A 23,744-nucleotide genomic window follows, 5' to 3' on the forward strand; every position below is an offset into this window, starting at 1 on the left:
GAATATACGAATAGGGTAAATTGCAGTTAAATCTGTTATTATGTAAAAGGATCATATGTTTGATACTCGTTAGTGTCCCACTATTGATTTGTCATTACAGTTTTCTATTATGACATTCATCAATCTACCTCCACGTAGCCTCCACTCTGAGCCTTTTTGTGTCGCTCATGCCATTATTAAGTGCTTCTTGTTGTGCACTCGTCAGCATGTTAAAGGTTCTCACTTTCCTACATTCAACATGCAGCACTCCTTTCTCTTTGTGCTATTACTAGGCATTATACTAGGCATTAAAGTTTGTCAATTTCCAGTTCATCAAAAATTGTCTATAAGTGTGTGTTCACATTCTCACCTTTACCAGTCGTGTCTATGGAAACCTTCGACGTACGAAACTCTCGTGAGATGGTCGAGGTTGACCTCGAATAAAGTAGAATATTTCGACTAGTCAGGGAGTCTCTCGAGAGTGAGAAATGAGAGTGGTATAATCACAAGTTAGCCACGCCCTAAAGCATACCCTGCTTCATTGTCAATTATAATCTAAACTGGACCATAATTTACTAAATGAATTGTAGAAGACTTGAAACTAGCAATTGAGACCGTAAACTCATATTTACAATGATTAATGAGGTAACAATTTAACTGAGAAGTAGGGTCATTTTCTCATAGACTTCTATTTGTGACCAATGGAGTCGCTCCCTGCTGGCCATTAGAAAGAATGCCAGTTTAGGGGGGGGGGGGTCACCTCGTGTCACCTCGTGTCCATATGATTCCCAGCTACGCCCCTGAATTCATATCAGAGATGTGAGAGGGGAAGAGAGAGCACAAAGAGGGAAGGCAGGAGGAAAGACAGGGAAGGAGGAGGAGGAGGAGGAGGTCTGCGTAAACCCCGCCTCCGGTCTTGGATCCTCTCGCAAGTTTTATTCACAGCGTCTCACGTTAAGGATAGAGAGAGAAAGGGGAGAAGCAAGAAGAAAGGAACACGAAGAAGACGAAGAAGAAGAAGCAAGGGAGCAGCAAAACGACCATGGCAATATCCAAAACGTCTCAGCTTGAGATAGTGTCCGATCACAGCGCACCTCTACCACCGTCGACCACTGCACGGAGCATGCAGTCGCACAATAGACAGAGCCCAGATGAATGAGGAGCCGTTACCTGGGCCGTGGGCAAAATGAGGGTCATCTTCATCCAAAACGCCGGTTTCGTCGCAGCTTTCTCGCCTTTCAGATGTGAGTCGGTGATGTTGGCAGCGTTTAGGACGACAGATAAGGTGAACGAGCCACAGTTATACACAGCTAGATCATGCAAGTCGACCGAGGAGTGAGATCAGACCCGTTGATTTAGTCGTTTTTTATTATTATTATTTTATTGGGATAGAGCTTGCACATACATTATAGCCAATATATATATATATATATATATATCATATTTGAATCCAACCAATTCAGCTTCCGGCATGCTGCCTGCTGTCGAAATCTGAAAACATATTTTATTACATATTGGCACTATAATTATTTTTTTATCCTGTGATAAGGACTATGTATTAGGTAATTATGTACCGATAATGTCCTTATAGACTCGTGCGATTAATCCATTAGTAGATTGATTAGGATTAAAGCGATAATAACATGAATAGGTAGGAGGAGGAAATAACTGATCAAAGCCAATTGATCAACCCAGACAATCTGGAAATGTCAGTTTCCACATGTAATAATAGGCTATGACTAGTAGGCTACGTTATTCCTTGTAATTTATTTATTTATTATTACTATTATTAGACCTTTTTAAGTATTATATTATCAATTTACTTTAGGTAGGTAGTTTGAAATATTTAACAGTGGGGGAGGTTGTTTAAACACTTCCCTAGTGAGATGGAAACCGCTTATTTATCGCCCCACCGGGGGGCAGCCCGTCCCCAGGCCCAGAGGGGCCAAACCTCAGCGGGCAAACCGGCGGGAGGTGACCTCTCCCCTCCACCTCCAGCTCCATCCCCGCCTGCCGGCAGCTCGGCCGAAGACACCCCGGCGAGCGGTGATGGACGGAGAAATCCCGGCGTGAAGAAGCACCACCACAAGCACAATTTGAAACACCGCTACGAGCTGCTGGAGACGCTGGGAAGAGGCACCTACGGCAAAGTGAAGAAGGCCATCGAGCGACGCTCCGGCAGAGAGGTGAGTCACTTAAGAGGCGCTTTGAGCAGCTGTAAACATCTGGCATGATGCTTTCAGTTCGCCCAGGCGCTTTGTTGTACATGCTGTAGCCACCACAGAAAAAGAAACATTGCTCCTAAAATAAGTGCTTTGTTGCTCTCAGAGGCGTGTGCATGTCCTGCCCCCCCCCTGGGAATCCCCCCTCTGCTCAAAAGGGCCCATGGGTCCAGGGAGTTGTGGCTGCACACGCCATGTCCTATGCGGGGCCTCACGACCGGATACCTGAGTGCAAATCCGGCTACTGACTGACAGATGCGACTCAGGGGTCTCAGACTGTAAACATCATGGAAAACAGCCCCCCAGAGATACTTGGGCTCACTCACATTTTTTTTGTTCAATGTTTCAGACACATCCTTTCGGTTTTGTTTGTATTTTGCTGGGAGAGTGTTTTTGCATGAGTCAGTCCAACACTTTCTGTTTCTTTATGTACAATCTCTCTCTCTCTCTCTCTATTTATATATATTTATATTTATATGGCTTTCTGTGCCAGCCATCTGCTGTAATGTACTGGCCAGCCCGTGTTTCCAAATATTATTTTATTTCCCCCTGTGGCAAAATGTGACCCCTCTGCCCATTCTGGCAGGATGTGAGGTGCTTTCCATGAGCTCTGATAAAGCCAGGGGGAAACTCATAGGTCAACAATGTCCCCCAATGGTTTCATAACTCCTGCATGCTTCATAAGGGAGCCATAAACCCTTCGGTGGGGCTGCTCTCACTTGGCCTGTCTCACTTAGCTCCTTGTCCTTTCTCCGGTTTGTTTTCTTATTTATTATTGCCATGGCAGCCGCTCTAACGGGAAGCATTTCGCTTCCACTGTAAAATTGCACAATACTTATACTGACTATTTGACTGGAAGGGTCAAAATAAATAATTTTGACATTCTGAGTTTCAGATATTGTTTCAAGGAGATAAGTGAAATTGGCTCAAATTGTTTGGCTTCTGAAATGTATTGTTTTAACGATTAACAGTATTTGACAGCCACTCACACTAGATTATTCACAGATTTCTGTGCTTTTGTAGTGTTTCTAAAACCATGCTGGTATTAATGTTTACATTAAGTTCAATTCAATTACGCCCCCTAACCAAAATCCTACCTTCATGAGGGTTATAATGTACAGATTTAGAGAGGCATCGAATCAATTTCATGGTTAGTTTGGAGGCTGTTGTTCGTGGTGCTATTAATCTGTATTATATTACACAGACAGGTGTTTCTGTCACTTAGCCTACCCTCACTGATAGAAATGGGGTGGGCAAAATAATAGAAACACCTGTCAGTATACAAATAACCCTTTGTAGGTCAAAACTCACTGGCCCAATGCCTTCCACTCTCCTGTAATCTGCTGCAATTTCCTGAGCGTAGCATTTAGACTTTAAATAGTATCTCGGTAAAGTATAGGGCTTCCTTGCACCACTGTGTTTCACGTGGGAGTTTGTATATCTTAGGGGAAGTCCTTTGAGAATCAACGCCTCTGCTCATGGAGTACCAGCAGAAAAACAGACAGAGCATGACTACCGGCTGCCTCACGGGCCACGTGTGTCTGGCGCTGCGTTGCTAGAGTTTACTTGGCCTCTGACTCCAGGTTAGTCCCTTGTGTCCGTATGGCAGATACAGCCGTGCGGTGAGACTGTTATGCAATCATCTCGACTACCCCCTGTGCCTTTTCCTGGTTCGTTTCCTCAAACCAAATGAGTCGAGCAGACGGACCGAGAAAGTTTTGTGTGCGACTGACTGTTTGTATCCACATGTGTGGAATGAGCTGAAGGCACTTGGGGAAGATTGATTAGATGTGGGCACATTTAGTGTGTCAGCGAAAGTGGAACTGAGTGACTGTCTGCTTTAATCTGCAAAGCCATATGTCGTAGTGCTTGGCAGCTCAGTGGAAACCCAACATTATATGGAGGAGTGCAATTGATCATAGAGATCATAGTGGGGATATGTGACGTGTGCACGAGCCTCTAGAACAGCGGTTCTCAGTGTGGGGTTCGGGGTCCCGCAGTGGTCTGTGGCACGCTGACAGTGGGTCCATGAAAAGTTTTCAAATGCAATTTTTAAATCTACAGTATAATAGTTCCTAGATGACATTCTGATCCAACAAACCTCTTAGAATCTGCAAATATGTTATATGATAATATGTACAGGTCTAATAATGTCTGTTGTGTTGTTCTTTCACATAACTAAGACTATGGAAGTGAAAAAAAAGACTTATAAGTCTAAAAAAAAAGAGAACCTCTGCTTTAGAAGATGTGTGTCATGTTTGTGTACCCGTGAGAGAAAGACACTGTGTGTCCTAATGTAGTATTTGCCATCTAGGTGACTGTAGTATAAAGGTTGTGGTGACAACCGGGCCTAAAATGGGCAGTGACACTTGAAAGGCCATCCACAGCAGGAAATGAGATTGAAGGGGAAGGTTAATATCCTGTATGGGGGATCCATCGCACACCGGAGGGGGTAGGTAGTTTGCACAGAGACACAGGGAAGCCCACCACCATAACAAGACAGGGACAGCCTCAGTTAAAGAGGTTAGAGAGTTATATTAGTACGAGCTTAAAGCACCAGATTACATCATTCCCCAACAATGGATTCACTGGAGAGGTACGAGGGGGGGGGACACTGACATTCCTCTGCTATATGTGGTGCCGTTGAGGTATTATGATTCCTGGCTGTGTTTGAGAATATAGTTCTCTGGAAAAGTGATGGGCCTCTTCCCTCCCACTCACTCTCTCTGTCTCCCCCCTAACTCTGACTCAGACACACACACACACACACACACACACACACTTGCAACACAACAGATGATCGTGATCTTTAGAGAGCGCAGAGAAGGGTGAGCTTGTGATGAATACTTCATCTATTTTAATGGCCTGAGAAAGCACAGGAAGATGTCAGGCTCTACCGAAGCGAAACATGGACTTTCACTTCAAACAGCTCTGTTGTAGACAAGGAGGGGAGGGGGCAGACGAGGCCCGGCCCCATACCTGGCAGGGGCCGGCGTGGGCAGCAGTGCAGCGCCTGTTTACTGTGAGTGACAGTAATAGGGATCCACTTAAGGACAAGCGTAGCTGTGTCAGCCGGCCAGGCCAGCTGGCAAGTGGCTGATCTGAAGTCCTGTTTAACGATCCGCATCGGGGTCAGGGCAGGGGAACATGAGGAGATACACCAGAGATGCATGGCTTTGTCTCAAGCCCAATGTGGGAGAGCTGGCTCATTCGATGAGTTAACATGCAGTGTGGAATCAAGATCATGGCTGTTAAAGATTGATTACCCTTTTTGGGGGGGGGAAAACTTTTTGGTTTTCGGCAGCAGTATTTGTAGAGTTCTCTTGCCTTTGCAAGTAACATTTGAATTTCTTGTTGTTGCCTAAATTAATGAATTCCTGAATTGGTTCCGACATTAAATCCAGGAAAGTGACTCACATTCTGCCTCACTGTTAAACACCAAAGTCAAAAATGTTACTTACGTTTTGGGAATCAGTGATAAAATGTTGATGAATCTGATGAGGTAAGGAAACACATCAGTGTTAAGACACAAACAACTTTCCCCAATTATGTACACAGCATGTGGACCCCCTGGACCCAATTTTGTTTATTATGGTATCATTTCTTTAAATTCTATGTAATCAAGGCATGCTCTGGAAGGGAACCATTCCGGTTTGGGGTTATTTTTATTGATGTACTCGGTAATTAGCTTGGCACTCGCTACTGCCTGTGGTTTCTGCTGAATGGAATAAAGCTGGGCTCCTCAGAATACCACCGCTTCACTAGGAAAGGACAAAAGTTTAAACTAACAGAATTCAGAGCTAACAGACTCTATAGAGGCCTGATCAAAGCAAACTCAGGACTCAATCCAGAATGTTTAGGCTACAATTATAGTGACATGTGCTAGACTGTGTACTCTTGAATAGCTTCTTTGGAAAAAGGCCCCTAACCTCCCATTTAAGGAGGACACAGGCCGGAGGTTTGAATGCATCCAGTTGCAGCCGACTCTTACCCCGGTGGCATTGCCATGACAGTGAAAAATCTTCAAATCAAGTGTAGTTGTTGACTGTTGAACCTCATGTAGCAGGCCCATTGGCAAGGCAAGTAGACTGAATCACTTCCTCAACCCCTGCCCATTCTCCCGATTCCTCCATAAAACTCCCAGCAGGCCAGCTTTTCAGGCTATTTCAAAAGTAGGCCATTAGCTGTTGTTAATCAGAGTGACTAAAAATAAGAAGACCGGGTAGTGATGTAGTGTCTTCTCAAGGACTTTTCGACGGGGGAGGAAGCACGGCTGTGTAGGTTAATACTGACGTCTGATGATTTATGGAGGAGCACTCTTGACCTCCTTGCCTCCCAGCCTTCCTCCAGGGACCATGAACATTTAACAACTACCGTCCCTCCTTTTCATGATACTCGTCGTCCTCAGCTGTTTCTGAGAGAAGACGGTTTGCTGTGGAATCTGACATCTGATCTCTCTGTTAGAGACGGGTCGGGGGGTCCAGATGAGAGACGCGGCCCAGACACTGACTAATACCTGGTTAAATGTAGGCCCAGGCCCTGAAAGAGGACAAAGCAAGCCTCCATTATGGCATCACATGTCAGGTTGTTTTTAACCTTCATTTTGCTTCATACAGAAAAGAGGCTGAGTAAATTACATAGTGTGAGACTAAGATGACACCTCCTACCTTGTTTGACTCATGTGGCTGTCATAACAGCGAGGCCTGGTGAGGAGGTCAGAGGTCGTTATGCTGGCCCTACAGGAGCCCTGAGGGGGGTAAATGAGGTTGATTGAGTGTATTAAGGAAAGATATGTAGCAGTACAGTACATACTGAGTTGGCTCACATGTTTTTACTGAGGCAGACAGACGTCACATGGTGTGCAGTATGTAATCTGTGTGAGCCATGTACATTTTAAAGTGCACTGATAAAATAGTGAATATAAATGTGCTTTAGTCTTATTTTCCCGCTCCAAATGAAATCAATGGAGTTATGAAATCAGTTTAAGCGGACAAAAAGGAAAATGTGTGGCACCCAAGCTCTCTGTTACTGCGAAATCTAAATGTTATGTTACTCTATAAGTCAGCTGATCAAAGCGTCCTCTGCCCTCTGTTTCCAGGTGGCTATCAAGTCAATTCGGAAGGAGAAGATCAAGGACGAGCAGGACATGGTTCACATCCGTCGAGAGATTGAGATCATGTCAGCCCTCCGCCACCCACACATCATCTCTATATATGAAGGTGAGCGCTTGCTGCATACCTGCAAAAAGACACACGACAAATCGTACACGGCCGTTTGCCCATATGTCCAAAATTCTCCCCTCCCTCAACTCATTCAGCACTTGTGGCCGAGCTGCAGGATTGTCATGTTATGACATGCAGATGTCATAATAAGACCTGGACTACAGCTCTGGGATGTTATTCATCTCATCTGCTCTGTCTGGCTGCCTGGGCCCGTAAAAGTCTGGATGGCTTTCACGGGGTGCACCTGGATCTCTCTGAGTGGGTGTGTGTGTGCACGTGTGCGTTGAAAGTTTGTGTGTGTAAGAAGGGTGGTATTCTAAGGGATTGCCTCTCCCACATCTAAGAGGTCTCATCTCTTGTCTTCTCTGGTCTTGATCTCAGGGCCAAACATCTGCTGATACTTAGAGACAACTGCAGCTGGGAGCCAGACTCTTCTTGTGTATGTGTGTGTGTGTGAGACGCACATATGTGTCTTTGTATACTTGTGTCTATGTATGAGCCTGTGTGTATATCAAGGGAGATGCTGAATTGACCTAAGTCACCCAGGCATGCACCCTGTCTGACTGTGCTATGCAGAGGGAGGAAAGACCTTAAGCCTTCCCTGGAGCAACATCAGCATATATCTACCACAGGAAGCAACTCTCTCTAAATATCCAAGCCTTCAAGTCAGGCTCAAACGGCTCCTTCTTTAAATACGAGCCCCTTTGAATGACCTTAACTTCACTGGAAGAAAACATAGATTAGGATTAATGGTGAGTGTAAAGTTTGAACAATTCCCATTGAATTCTGTCAACATATTGCATGCAATTAATCATCTCTTATAATGTAGTCTGGGTGTATGTGCAGGCAATTAAAGTCACAAGGCGCTGCGGCGTGAGTCGGTTTCACGTGATTTGTGACTTGTGACTTATTTTTTTATGCCTGTGTCAACAAAGCAACGGTTTCTATGCCCTTTTCAAGATAGCTGCCCTGGCACAATGGCAGCCGGTTGTGTGCCACTGCCCAAGCTGGCTTACCCACTATCCTTTGTTCGGTGTCAAAGTCCCCAGGTTGTTATCGGCAAAGTGAATATGCAACAAACATAACTATTTGTCATGGGAACGTGCCAGCAGTCAGCTGGAGGGCCGAAGTGCAGCCAAGTTGTATGTGTTTTGTGGGAGAATGATTAAAAGAACACCTAATTTTTATAAACTCCGAGGAGGCTGTGTGGTGTTCCTCTGTGTGCTGCCTTCCTTTATCAGCGGCCTACTCCACCAACAAACCCGACCAGACTCAATGCTCTCGCTCTTTGGTGTTTCTCTTCAAACCCACCATTTACTGTTGTGGCCTGGCCTCCACCCAGCCTTGCTTTAGAGACATATAGGAGGCCCCGCGATTTCTGTATCCGGCAACACCCTCTTCAACAGCCCCTGCTAACTGCCTTGTGTGAAGCAAAGCTGAACCAGATGTGTTTGTGAAGATTGATTTTTTACCACTCCCTCACATTCTGCATCCATCAGCATGCTGTGCTGGGCATTTAAAAGCAGATTTTGCTCTTCGCTCCTCAGGCTAGGTACCCTAGTGCCCACCATTTAAGACAAATAGTCAACCCCAAAGAATGCTGTAAATGCAAAAATACATCTAACTAACTAACATGTTGGTAGCACGATGTATATTTACCGTACAGAAAACAGTGGTATTGATCTCCTCATCTAACCTTCAGCAAAAGAGCGATTAAGTGTATTTCCTAAAATGTCGAACTATTCCTTTAACGGGAAAGGGAAATACGGAGGAGGCATACATTTTGAACAGACACACACATGCTGTGAGTGAAGTTTTATTGTATTCATTATACTGCATTCTCTAAAGGTGACATAAGCCTGGATAGTCATTTAAACTCTGAAGATCTTTTGTCATGGTAGCTAAGTTCAGTAAATAATAAACAATTCAATAAATAACTTGTTGAGTTAATCAAAAAGTTTGAAGTTTTCAATGCTTGCTTATTTATTGTCTGCATCAATAGTACTCCACTACTCCTCTGTGTTACACTTTGTCATAGTAATCTTCTGGTCCCTTTTGCAAGCTTGCAACATCGTCTTTCATCAGTGAAGATAATAGGACAATAGGTGCTAATAAGTCAGATCTGAGGGCTCGGCCTGTGAACAAAGCCTGGTGAGTGACAGCGAGGCTGCAGCGGTGGCTGGCGTGCTCAACGGGCTGTAACAAACCCGAGTTATGTAAGCCAGGTAATTACTTCACCACCAGGGGTCAAAGGTAAATGCGAGTGCAAGCTGAGTATCGGCTCTCGAAGCACAACCCCACCACGGCTCACCACGAATGTCAGTCCAAGTCACCGCTCTGTCCACCAGTCAGAGGGCTGCTTCTGCTCTGCCCTCCCAGGTGCTTGGCTTACATCCCGTCTGTTACTCCCCAAGCGGCCAGACAGTCCCAATCAGAGAGCATTACCATCACTCAGCAACTGTGTGTTTTTGTAGAGGATTATATCTTTTAAAAGACCCTGAGATTGGGTGGGGGTGGGGAAAGTAGTGTGACAAACTATGAAGGTGCTCACTCAAGGGTGCAGAAAGCAGAGGCCCTCACCCCCGGTGACCCTCTCGTGTGGGAAAATCAACCGACACAATACGTTGCAACATGACTGACTGTGTTCTTGTCATCTCCTCAGCCTTTCTCTCTGTCCTTCTCTCTGTCCTTCTCTCCCCGCCTAACCATTTTCATTCCCTTCATGCCAAGGCGCTGGGAGAGAAGTATGTTGCCAAGTTGAAATTATACACTAGAAGGCTAAATACTGACACAGAATGATATGTTTGGTGACTGCAGTGGGATGGGAAGGCATTACAGTAACACAACTGTAATAACATTACCATCTCCGCTCACCAGATGTGCAACAAGTCACCATTTTTAATTCAAGCGCTACTCTCAGTTAACGTAAAAGACATTTCAATTATGTTGTACTTGGACTTTAACTCGTAAACAGAAAGATACATGATTAGTTAAATGAATTTAGCTCGGCGCTCATTATGACTCACACACAGAAATACACAAGACAGTTGAATTCTCTTAGAATAAGCAGGGTATGCTCTTACCCGTATTGAGTAAAGCATTCATTTTCCTGATATGAGCCCAGGTCTGCCGTGAGAAGGGAAAGTCGCACCGTGTTGCCACAATATAGCGTTACACAATCATTTATGTGATATAGACACTCAGTATAGTGGTTAAGAATATGGGAGTGTGTTGTGAAATGTGTTGACATAATGCGATGTGTCAAGGGCATCGCTTGACACTGTGGTGCACCCTCTGTCTGCAAAGTGAACCTTTTCTCTCCTTGATTTGGTTTCTGCTTTATCTCGGTTTTCACTGCTCTCCACTCGCTCTGGTCTCTGAGGAGTGGGCTTGATTGAGTTAACAACCCCTCCTTGCTTTGTTGTGAAGGAGCCAGACACACTAGGTGGGGTTTGGGTGATGTAACCCTGGGAGAAATGCAGAGATGTAATGTGCTCCTCTGGAATTTGTATTCTTGCTCGAAAACTAAAGGGGGGGTGAACTGGTTGATTCTGCTTTCCACATAACAATGTCCATTTGTGATTCTAATATGTTCAAATTAACGTGGAACGACTTTACAAGTTGTGCTCCCACCTCTCTTGCCGTTGAAAGTAGATATTAACGGACACCAATTGTTTTATCATTTCTCAGTGTTTGAGAACAAGGACAAGATCGTGATTGTGATGGAGTACGCCAGCAAAGGAGAGCTGTATGACTACATCAGTGAGCGGCGGCGCCTGAGCGAGCGGGAGACGCGACACTTCTTCAGACAGATAGTCTCCGCCGTGCACCACTGCCACAAGGTGAGAAAACCCATACCATACTACACATAGAGAAGAAAAAAAACATGCACATTCTGTTTCTTGTTCACCTTCTCTCATTAGCTCTCTCACACACATCCGGACTTTGTTTTCTAGGCCACGGCATGCTTATTGTAACATTAACCATGCACCTCCACCGTACGCCTTATAGCCATGTTAATCGGCAGGCCCTACACAGTATGCTTTTGTTGGCGCTGGTGTTTGGGAGTCATCTGTTTCTGAGTGAAGAAGGAACACAGGCCACTTTAATTCAGGCTTACACTCCGATTACAGTGCGCCAAACAGACCCGGCATTAATTCTGTCCTCATCTGTTGAAACACGCTGATGGATGTCCCGAGATACCCCCATAGCTTTTCCCCAGATATTTAGCTGCAGCCACACCTCACTAACTCCCATCAAAACCCCAAGGTCGCCAGGGCTTGTTTGGATGGGCTCCCCCCTTGTCATCCTCTTCCCAGCTGGAGATAGGGATGATGTCATGAGCCTCAGATAGGAGAGTCCCAGACTGCCATGAATGATGACTCATCACCACCAAGCACAGCCTCCCACCGGGTGCGGTGGTGTGAGTCACTGACACAACAAGCAAACAACCATTTCTTCCTTGTGTCTGCCAATCAGGATCATGTGGACATGAGCTCCCTGCCAGGCAATGACCAATGGGAGATGCCATGCAGAGCACAGCCCCGGGGGGGGAGGAGTGACTGGTGAAGTCACTCCTCCCCATCTGAGCTGGGTCTGTCTGTCTGCATACCACATGTTAATTCCAAGGTTTCTTGTTTTTTAAACCCAGGCCTTAACATGAACAGTATAGTTGTTTTTTAATCCCTAGATGTTGTGAGAACATAATTCATACATGTTAGTAATTACAGGCTCATGTTTATGTGACACATGTGAGTCAATTTGAAAAGAAGATCACAGCAGATGTCAGAATAAAGACCCCAGAGGGGACAACTCCAATTAAAGAGTACGAGCCCAATAGGCTTGCATTGATTTCCCCCGAGAGCTACGAGCTTGCTTTGCATGAGTAAATCATCTCTTACTACAATGGACTGTTTATCACTCTGATCCATCTCTAGTGAATAATGCATCGACCATCAATCATTCATTACTGTGTTTTTTTACTCGTCTTTCAGAATGGAGTGGTTCACAGGGATCTGAAACTGGAAAATGTGCTACTGGATGAAAACTGTAATATTAAGGTAGGTTTGCCCCTTGATCTGTGACTGAAATCCCCCACCTCAAATGATCCTTGTGTGAGGGATAAACAATCACATGGCTACGGTTAAAATTCAGACGTACCCCTGTTTCCACAGATTGCTGATTTTGGGCTGTCCAACCTGTACCATAAGGACAAGCTGCTGCAGACCTTCTGTGGCAGCCCGCTCTACGCTTCACCGGAGATCGTCAATGGGAGACCTTACCATGGCCCAGAGGTGAGGCCCAGTGAACAATGACAATAACTAAAACCCCAGCTGTTTGTGTGTGAACTTAATTCCAGGACAGGATTTCCTTTTATGTATCCATCATTATCATTGTTCTCCCTGGTTGTTAAATTTGGTTTGAACCTCCCAGATTGCTCACCTTAGATAGCTTTCATCATTATCTCACTAGTGATTATCATCATCACATATCACACATCCGAACACAAAGAGGTGGATAGGCTTTATTTTCTGCTTCTTTGATGGGATTACTGTTAGTCTCCAGTCAGAGGGAGGCATCTCTTGCATCTCCGCAGTGGGTCAGCTCAGATACTGTCTGCATCCCTTCCCTGTCCTCCCCTTCCCACAATGTCTGGGTCCTTTGAAGTGAGGAACTGGAGGATAGTTTTTCCTCACTTTCTCTTCATCCTAATGGGATCGGAATGAGCTTCCACAACCTCAAAGAGACGCTCATGGTCAAAGTCAAATAGTTTTGGGTGAAAGAAAGAGTGAAAATGTCTCCCCAAAGCCACGTATCTGGCAATTCTATACTCATTCTGAAGGGCGTCGTCTCCAAAATTGCATCAGTTACATAAAGCAAAGCAACAAAACGGGAAAAAACTTGCATTTTTAGATATTCAAGTCCAACCATTCAATTTAGGCTAATTCACTATAATTTACTCCAGAGTGCTAAAAACTACAGTAGTCCGATTGCAATCAAAATGACAGAACCCCCGGTTGGGGTGAGGCCACAAATTACAGCAAACACAGGCAACGGAATTCGAACACAACAATAGTGCTTGCCCTGTCTCGCCCTCGGGAATGGACCAACGGCAACAGAAGAGAGAGACATTCTTGAAGTGGGTCCAGACCCTTAGAGGAAGTACACTAGCTCTTTAACCAGCCCTATCTGATTTCCTCTTCCTAGACTACGTCTCAAAGCTTGAGCTACCGCCATCGGACGTTCATTCCTCAGAACATCGCATCCTCCCTTAGCCACAGTCAACACACACACACACACACAAATCACATTTCCCCCTTTGTCACACTCTCACATACACACACTGAGTCAGGTCATCTGCTGACGAATAAATGGCAGCGTGTCTGCGGCGAGTCATCGGGGGCCAGGATATCACGACTCTGCCATCTGTGCTGGACTCATTACCCTCTTCCACTCCCACCACTACCCACGTGGCTCTGCACCTCCTCATGCCCCATACACAAAGTCTTATGTAACCGCTTACTTAGAAAGCCACAATGCATTAGGTTGGTGGTCAAAAAAGTGCTTGCTTCTGCCTGGCAGAGCAGGAGAGAGTGTGGGGGGGGGGGGGTTTGGAGGACAGGATTTATTGAAAACAAGCCATTTCCCACCAGTGTACCGGCATTTGTCATAATTTCTGTGAAGGCTGCGCCGGAGAATCACTGTAGCTATACAAGCTCCTTAACAGAGATGTTCTTGTGTGATGTTAGCGTGAAGAAGTGATTGTAGTGCTTATTAATGTCAAAGTCTAACTCAAAAGTATAATTAATAAGTCTGCTCTGATGTCGAGTAGAGCTGAAACATTCACTTTAATTCAATCAAAACATTTGCCATTGCAGAACTATTGCCATTGCAGAACATCAAATCTAACACACCTCAAACGTCTTGTTTTATTGGCCCGCTGCCAGTGTGTGCACCACGTATGATTGAATGAACTAGTTTATAACCGTGTAGTTTTTGCTTTCCCCAGGTGGACAGCTGGGCTCTTGGGGTGCTGCTGTATACCCTGGTCTACGGGACAATGCCATTTGATGGTGGAGACCACAAGAACCTCATTCGCCAGATTAGCAACGGCGAGTACAAAGAGCCCGCTCAGTCATCAGGTACTGCAGGAACCTTTGTTTGTATTTCTCTTTGTTTTTTTCTCATGCTCTGAAAACACACTGGATCCCAGTGCCCTTTTATAAAACTATATCATAAACAATACTTGACAAAATCTAGTTCAGCTGTACCGCAGTTAGTCAGTGAGATACACCGTTTGTCATAAACTGAAACCATTGACCCCTGTCTTTCTGTCTATAAATTGTACAGCATTCGCTTTATGGAAATTCCAGAAAATACTTGAAAGTCCATTAACTGTTGAATGGAATATTGATCAGAGTGCTCTCAATATACACATATATCTGCACAATCCATTATGTATGATGCTTTTTTTGTCCAGACAGTAAATAAACTCAATAATATATCATAAGCTACAAACCTGTCATACTACTCGTTGCCTTTTGGTTACGCATTAACAGTTTGATTTAAGTCTAATGGAACTCAATCATATAGTAAGAACTAGGTGCAAAAAAGCCATTTAAAACTCATTTTAACAAAAAGTGTTTTTTATGCCTATTATTATTGAGTTCTGAATGACACTCAACTAAAGACACTCACATGGTGTGAATTTCATCACTGCCCCGTGTTGTTGTGTTATTTAACTGAAGCTGCATTATTGTGGTTTACACTGAACAATGGAAAAATAGCATGAAACATATTTAGTGACTTTAATTAAGGATGTAAAAGCACTTCAGTCATTTTCAAAAGCCTCTTAATAAAATTAAAATTCCTGATTCCAGCATCTTTGAATTTAGACAGCCTCAAGAAGTGCTTTCAGTGTCAAACTCACTCTTCCAATCGAGTTCTCGTAATAGGGTATAATGTGAATAGATTTTTATGCCAAGTGTTGTGCAGTATGAGACGGCTTACAGATTCTTCTTCTTCTGTTTCCTGCCAGATGCCCGAGGACTGATCCGCTGGATGCTGATGGTGAACCCTGAGCGCCGGGCCACAGTGGAGGACATAGCCAACCACTGGTGGGTAAACTGGGGCTGGAAGAACAGTGTGTGTGACTGCGAGACCCAACGCGATCACGGAGGCTCGCCCATGCTGGCCCGCTTCATCGACTGGCAGAATCGCACTGAGCCACGTGGTTCTGGAGGCAAGGCTGCAGCCATGCCCCAGCTGCTGCGCCAGAGGCCCAAAAAGTCCAAGAAGGAAAATGTTGAAGCAGGGGAGGCCCACTGTGAAGCAGAGGACAAGCCGGGTCTGAAGAGACCCAAGGGGATCTTGAAGACCAGGGTCACTGGGGAGCAGCGGTCTGCCAGTCTGGAAGAAGTCGAGTTGGGCCATGCAGCGCTGCCTCAACAAGCCGAAGGTGAAGAGGAAGCCTCAAGTCCAGATCAAGAGGAAGAGGAGCTGAGTCTGGGAGGAGGCTCGCCAGCAAAGATGGTGCCCTCTCTGCCCAGGAAAGGTATCTTAAAGAACAACCAACAGCGGGAATCAGGGTACTACTCCTCACCAGAGCGCAGCGAGTCCTCCGAGCTTTTAGGGGGTGCCAGTATGTCTCTGCTAGCCACCTCCCCGACCAAGAGAGTGATGGGGAGAAAGGGCATCTTGAAGCGAAACGGCAAGTACTCCACCTACAGCGGGCCTCCCTCAGCAGCAGCGGTAGCCGGTGTCCTCGGTGAGCCTCATCCCTCAACTGACTCTGGTCTGTCCCGCAGTCAGAGTCGGCCCTCCAGCATAGTCGGGGAGGACAGCTCCGTCCTGTCCCTGTCGCCCAGCTCCCTCAGTGGGGCCGAATGGCATTCCTCCACCCCCCACCTCCGCCCAAACATCAGGGCCTGCGCCTCGGCTGAAAACCTGCTGCAGCTCGCCAACTTCAAGGGCTTCCAGGCAGCCCCGCCGCTCCAGGGACCCAAGTTCAGCCGCGGCCCCAAAACGAAAGGCTCCCCGGGGGACAATGGCAGCTTCTCCTTGCTGGGGGACCTGGAGGACATGACTCAGGTGTACCAGCAAGCCCTGGACATCAGCAGTAACCTCACCTAACAGATGGGTGGCAGAGAGAGAGGAAGCAGAGGGAATTGAGCATGACTGTGTGTGTGCGTATGTGTGTGTACAGATGTTTATAGGTGGCATTAACGACCAGTGTGTTACTGGGATACACCTTTTGGGAAGTAGTGGTTTTCCAAATGGGGCTGAAATCATGATGTGAATGATGTGTTTTCACACATACATACACACATAGATGTACACACTTCTGCTCGGGTTAGAGAGGAGCTGGCGCGAGAGAATGCCACCCAGTCTGCTTTCTTGGCCCGCCCATAGACTTTGCTGTGTTCAACATGTTTACATATTCAGCAAGAAGGCAAGTTAGAATCACAAACGCAGCAACCAGAAACTGGTTGGCTCTCCTTGTGCGCCACCCATTTTGAGTTTGAGTTTACAAAAGCACCTTAAAACTCACACAGAGCACATGCTTTTGTGATCTTTACTTCCTATATAAAAAAAGAGAAACGAACCAGGGTCTTGTTCCAAAAATAACTGACATTGCTGATTATTTATTAATATTTTCGTAGCTTTTTAGTTTTTAAGTGCAAAACTGGTGGGCGCTGGCTGTTACTGGAAGAGTCCAAAGCTCCTTGTCTCCAACTCTTTGTGTGGAACTGACATATATAATTATGTTACTCCGTGATGAGAAACATATACATACTCAGCATATATAACTGTGTCTGCGCTTGTAAAACATGCAGGCAAGTATACCTTCATAAAAGCGTATGTCCTATATATGTGTATGATACTAGGGAATATGTAGGAAGTGCCTCTTTTGATTCATGATTAAAAAAATTATGTATGTCATTTCCTTAAAGTGGAGGGAAACGCCAGGCCAACCTGTCACCAGTTGTGCTTTTTTTAAATGTTGTTTGTGAATGTGGAGAGACCCAGGGCCTTCAGCGCACAGCTGAGCAGCTTTACTTGTTTTGGGGTTCAAAGTTGAGATCAAACAGTCTCCTCTCCTTCCTCCCCCGCTCCTTCCACATGTAGAATCACACACAGATATGCCAGGACCCACAGGCCGCCGCTGAGAGACCTCCTCTGTGTTCTTTGTCAGTGTTTTAAGCCCATACTTGAGTTCGTCAGCAGTTTAGGTGGTTTGGTTGATCACAGATTTGCTGGCAGCACCAGAGGTCTGGAGGGACTCACCTAGTGGGGCATTTAGTGAAGGGAGATGGGGCAGACACCATCTCACAGTCCTGGAATGTGCCTGGCTCTCTTAACCTTGGAGGCTTCACATTTCCGGGGCCACCTGATAAAACCGGCTGTTTAGTGAGAGAATCTTTTTTTTTTTTCTTTCCTTACCAAAGACAAGGTGGTTTCTATTGTCAGGCTTGTTAATATTTTACCCAAATCGCTTCAAAACAGCTAAGTAAGATTGTTTGTTTAGGTTGCTGATGATACAGCAAATTCCTCAGACAAAGGCTGGAGACGTGTTGGTGCTAGAGATCTCTATCGGCCCCGGCCCGACTCAGCACAGGTGGGATCTGCGGTGCGTGCTCAGCCCTCCAGCTGTGTATACTAGTCCATTATGTCAACGAAGCACAATTAGCCAGCTATTGTTTTCATTTGAGAGTAAAGAGAGAAGCAGCGTGTAGAGATTTATAGCTAGAGGGAGAAGAAAAGCGTGTGAAAAAGTGATGCTTGGAAAAGTGCTGAGGTTAGAGAGGACTCTCCTGTAAAACACAGGAAAGGTCAAGGAGTTAGATTTATGTTTTGAAGGAATTGTAATGTAGACTAGTGAAAGTAAAGAAAGTGAGTAGAAAGAGTAGATGGAAAGTTTTTTTTTATACCAAAAATGTAATGAAGGTTTGGCATGATTCAGAGGAATGGATAGGTCGGGGACTAATGGGAGTCCTGTGGATTTTTCCTTGACTTGGGAATCCCCATCGGTGAATGAAATCATCCCCACGTTGGCTTTACATCACGTTTGTTTTCATTTTCTTTTTGAGTTTTTATTTGATATGCCGGGGGCTGTTGATACAGCTTGTCTTGAGGGTCAGTCAGTGTGTGATTTGTGTGTCCTGCATGGCAATAGAAAGTGTGCTACACTTTTCCACAGCAGCAAAATGTGGGAGAACGGTGACTGACATCATCCAAAATATTAAAATGATGGGGATGGAAAAACATGCAGTAAATTGCCCAGAGGAAATGGATCACATGTTGAATGTTTGCAGTGGTCCTCTGGTGTGAAGCAAAGGTCCTGGGTATTGATTCCAGTTCCCGTTGCGTATTATATTGCATTTTATTGCCTTTTGTATTGCATTTTATTGTCAACTGGATTTACAGTGAGAAAATTATACTATGTTAGTATTTTTGTTTCATTATGCTTCTGTTTTTGATTTTCCAAAATATAAGAAACTTTATATTGCTTTATGTTATGGCAGAAAATACTTCCTTTCCTGGAAGTATTACATTTTCTGGACAAATCTGAAGAAGTTGGTGTAGTCTCAGTTTCCATCTGTTGTGCTACACCTGTGGGTGAGAGAAGTTCAGTTCAGAAGTAGTTCATTAGCAACCTCCAAATAGTAAAAAAAAAAAAAAAAACTAGATGAATTGGCATAGGGTCAAAATGCAAGATTATGTACTAATGCATCAATTGCTGACCCTAAGAAAATTGCATTTGCACCTCTACCAAAGTCGGGGAGATCCGAAATGCATCAGGAGTAAAAGGAAATAAAGCAATGGAAATAATCTGCTGATGAAACTTTTAACTCTGCCAAACTGGAAATACGTGGCGCATATCTGTTAGTTAGCAGTAAGTCTAATCATAGGAAAACTTGACTGGATATTGTTATGACAATAATAATAAATTAGTATTATTATGTTATTTAAGTATTATTTTCGTTAAGGCTCATTACTATTGATGGCTATTGCCACAGTTTTATTTTGTCTGTTGGTGATCCTGGACTGCCGAGGTGGATTAAGTTGTGTGCCTTTGGTATCTTTCATGAACTTCTTTTTTTGATAATACAAATTATTATCAATGTGTTTTTATACTTGTATTTATTGGTGATCAAGCCATTTAATTTGTTGTCCAAATACTCCCTGTTCATGCTTCGGCCAGCTTTAGACTGTGTGTTGTGTTCAGGTCGTACTGCACACAAAAATATAATTGTTTGTACGAAATCGAGTGGTATCATCTCATTGTGAAAGCAGCGGTCAGGCGTGAGTAAGAAATTAACAGTTCCTCAAATCCTGTAAAATATCTCAATTCATCCATCCGGGTGTATTTCTACTCAACACAATGCCTCTGTAGTACTGTTTCAACTCAAATAAATGGATCTTGAAAGTTACACGTGTTTGTTTTTATGCTGTGTGTTGTCATTCGAATTTAAAAAGTGTAATTAGGACATTCCCTTGACGTGGACACGGAAACTGCCAATACATATAGGTATAAATTTGTCTCAGGGGGGGGATAAATACTGAAGTGTATGACATTCACATTGCAAACACCCTTCATCCAATTCACAAAATAGGCCAAGATTGCTGTCTCTCACACACTACTAGTGTTCCTTTAATCTATTTCCAGAGTTCAAGTCTCCTGTACTCAAGCCTGACTTTCAACGGCCGCTTTAAAAAGTTATTTCTGGTTTCATCCAGTGGTGGAGTTGGATAAACAAATTATTCCCAGGGGTCAGACTGCGGGACAGAACTGCAAATACTTCATCCAACGCTCGTCTTCTTACAGTTGGGACAAGTGAGAAACAAACTATTACTGGAGACATGTCCTAATTTCTTCTCATCGATGTGTGACCCAAAAACCTACATGAAGGCAGGAAGGAGGTCAGCAGTGGTGATCCACATAGCAAAGGTGTTTGTTTCTACTTGCATCCTAAACTCTAACATAATGAATTGAATTAATGTATGGGGCCAAAAGGTTTAGGGCACTAAATAACTACAGGTAATTTGACTAATTTTGAAAGAATTTGTTAAAAACTTAAACCTTTGCTTAGAAGCAAAGCGGAGCTACCGAGGATAATGTGAAATCATCCAGTGTTTCCACAGCCTCTGCCTTAAATTAACTTGATGGATTTTAAAGTGATACTCCACCCAAAATCTATTTTTAAGCATCTAAAAGTCATTCCTGGTAGGCTTGAAAGGTGGCTGTAAATCTTTTTACAGTTCTGTCCCTCTCCTTGCACAGCACGTCTGGTCCTGTCGGTTACAATAAAGTTCAATAGTGACCAGTTTTTTTGCAGTGGAAACAAGTATCAAAACATCAACAGGAAGTTTAAACCAGCTCTTTAAACAACCTTTGAAAAACAATCCATTCTGCCTCTGTCCATTCGTTTGCTTATGATCATGAGCATACAAATGGACATCTTCCAAATGTATCATATTTCTGTCAAAATGCTGTTGAAGGCACAACTTTTAATCAATTCCTCACATACAACCCTGTCGAGCTTATTAGTGGGCATACACATTAATTTACTCACATTGGGGAGCCCACCTCCTGCTCTTCCAATGGACAGGAGAACTGGCTGGAAATTATTTTTAAGTACTATTGCTACAATAGTAATGGAAGAAGAGAAAGCTGCATGTGTTACAAAGATGCAAACTAATGTACATGAGCCATGTATAAAGACTAAGATGAAACCAGCCTTTTGTCAAGAATATAGTGATTAAAACATACTGAGCATATACTGTAGCTGCGCAGCAGAGTGGTTTATGATGCAGGAGTGGAGACATTATTGGGCCCAGACATCCTCTTGCATTGCAAAAACGTGTGTACATTTCACAGCTCGCTCTGGCTTCGGTACATTCAGGTTAACTCTACACATAAACATACTTCAGGGATGATTATTTTTGTTTATTGTCCATCACGTTCCCAACAAAACGGAGTTCCTCACTTTATCTGTAGCACGCAAAAACATTTTTGGGTTTCATTTTCTTCCCTCCTCCCTCTCTTTACCCTTCACAGGCTCATATTAAGATGAGAGAAACCAATCAAAAGGACAAATATAAATCTGTGATACTGTGGTATTTTCAAAATACTTTGTCCACCATGAAAACTGGCCACCACTGGAAGTGATTACACCTATTTGAATTCAACTGACCACTGTGCTCCATGTAGGACAAAAATACAAACTTATTAGAGACGACTTTTACGCCTAAAGAAGACATGTCACGTGTTTTCATACTCAGAAGAAAAGGACCTGTGTGCGCAATGGGATCGTCTTGAACATAGGCAGACTGACAAAAGGTGGTTTCTATTGTCGCTCACGTTGGCTTTACATCGCGTTTGTTTTTATATTCTTTTTGAGTTTCTATTCGATATGCTGGGGGCTGTTGATACAGCTTGTCTTGAGGGTCAGTCAGTGTGTGATTTGTGTGTCCTGCATGGCAATAGAAAGTGTGTTACACTTTTTCACAGCAGGAAAATGTGACTGACATCATACAAAATATCAAATGATGAGGATGGTAAACCATGCAGTAGACTAGAGGACCCCGAGGAAATAGATCACATGTTGAATGTTTGCAGTGGTCCTCTGGTGTGAAGCAAAGGTTCTGGGTATTGATTACAATGAAAGACCCATTGCGTATTATATTGCATTTCATTGACTTTGTATTGGGTAAAAATTCCTCAGGTCAGTTATGTGACAAAAGTGTTGATATTACATCTTTAATGAATATTGTTGTTCTTTTTGGACCCAGCACACCTGCTGGTAATTACTGAAAAAGTAGACTATAACAGTCTCTGTAGAAAAGCAATTTTTGTCAGTAGAAAACTGACAGAGTCAAACAAACAGCAGCAGACAACATGGAGCGGAGAACAGAGTTCATGTCTGGCTCTGGGAAGAAACGAGTATCTGTTTTTAGGACTTGGAGACTCATTTGATTGTCGAGGGAGAACAGTGCTGCTGCTGCTGCTGCTGCTGCTGGGTTAATTTGATCCACATTTTGCAAGGGGGAGTGGGTGGGTGGCTGGAAGCTCTGCAGTCTTTCAGGGCTTTGGTCCTGATGAGTAGGACAGCAACCTCCGCTCGTGCTGGCCAGACACAAGCTTCATTCTTTGGAAGAAGACAACATCAAATACCTCTACAGTATAATGCAGAGCAGGATTTAGGTTTCCTCAATCACACATTGAAACAGTTATCCCAAGTCTGAAATTGGCCTTTGTAAGCTTGTCTGAGCTATAAAAGTAGCCTTTAAGCCTTCTATTTATAAATCCCTCCTACAACAATATTTCTTTTTGTCACACTGACAGTGAACTACAGAAAATGACATCAATCATCTTCTAAAGTCGTTATTTTTTTTGGGAAGTTTTCTCTAAAAGAGCAATATAATTATCCTTGGAACGAGGTCTCTTTTTGTTTTAATGCAAATTACAGTTGTCAGAGACAAGCAAGGATCAGAGGAGAAACAATAATGAGGCAATTATGCAACAATTTAAATGCTTACGGTAATTAATTGTCAGTCGTATTCAAAGGCCAACACAGACAGCGTTGTGGAGAAAAATGTTTTTTTTTAGTTTTCTACGGCTGCACCCCTGACAATGATATGATCTGAGTTTCAAAGGGATTTTCTTATGTCTCTCGAACAATTTCTGGTTCACTTTTTGACCCTTAAATAAAGTCCAGCTGCTAGACCCTCTGAACTATTCCCTCCTTCACCCTCCTCCCTCCACATGGAGAAGGTGAGCCTGTTGCCCCTGGAGGTGGGGGTTTATTGGTGGAGACGGCATACCCAACTACACATTCAAAATGCCAAACAACCCCAGGCCCCTCCCCACATACCCCTTCCGGTCCTTTAGTGTGACCCCGACTCTATGCCTTCCAGATATGAAAGTCTGCATAATGTTGGAGGATATAAGCTATTCTCTACTTTTACCGTGAAGCGCAGACTTGAAAAGAGGCCCCTCGAGCTGCCTCCGATAAAAGCCGTCACACGCAGAGGGGTTTGGGACATGAAAGCTGAAAAATTTACATGCGCTTCAAATCATTTTACAACTCCTTTTGTCTCCCAAAAAACGGCTTCATCAGATGAAAAGGGAAGGGGGGGGGGGGGGGGGGGGGTATACTTCAAATTGAGCAAAAAGCTGCCGAGGTCAGTGCTGCCTTGGCTCGTCTGGCTGCTGTTGCAGGCAGGATGTTCCGCAGCGAAGGTTTAGGGTGGCTGTTGTAAACCGAGCTGCCCGTTCATTGCAGGAAAAATAAACAGGCCAGGCCTGGCCTGAAGA

General features: G+C 44.2%; 1 protein-coding gene across 1 annotated transcript; it reads left to right on the top strand.

Annotated features, from left to right (window-relative positions):
* The first annotated feature begins 1,317 nt into the window (after nucleotides 1-1,317).
* On the top strand, nucleotides 1,318-19,857 carry nuak1b (NUAK family, SNF1-like kinase, 1b). Its single transcript, XM_076089412.1, has 7 exons — nucleotides 1,318-2,165; nucleotides 7,300-7,420; nucleotides 11,114-11,265; nucleotides 12,418-12,483; nucleotides 12,598-12,717; nucleotides 14,433-14,565; nucleotides 15,462-19,857. Exons 1-7 carry the CDS (start codon nucleotides 1,866-1,868, stop codon nucleotides 16,553-16,555), a joined length of 1,986 nt encoding a protein of 661 aa, XP_075945527.1. The 5' UTR covers nucleotides 1,318-1,865; the 3' UTR covers nucleotides 16,556-19,857.
* Nucleotides 19,858-23,744: the final 3,887 nt, after the last annotated feature.

The sequence above is a fragment of the Anarhichas minor genome, unplaced genomic scaffold (genome assembly GCF_050575085.1).
Source record: "Anarhichas minor isolate MPS153535 unplaced genomic scaffold, ASM5057508v1 ptg000011l, whole genome shotgun sequence".
Classification (NCBI taxonomy): Eukaryota; Metazoa; Chordata; class Actinopteri; order Perciformes; family Anarhichadidae; genus Anarhichas; species Anarhichas minor.

Bases quoted from the DNA above. Each gene is read 5' to 3' on its own strand.
- nuak1b (XM_076089412.1), top strand. From the start codon at position 1,866: ATGGAAACCGCTTATTTATCGCCCCACCGGGGGGCAGCCCGTCCCCAG. The intron at 11,266-12,417 runs GTGAGAAAACCC...CTCGTCTTTCAG, and splicing joins CCGTGCACCACTGCCACAAG to AATGGAGTGGTTCACAGGGA. The intron at 14,566-15,461 runs GTACTGCAGGAA...GTTTCCTGCCAG, and splicing joins AGAGCCCGCTCAGTCATCAG to ATGCCCGAGGACTGATCCGC.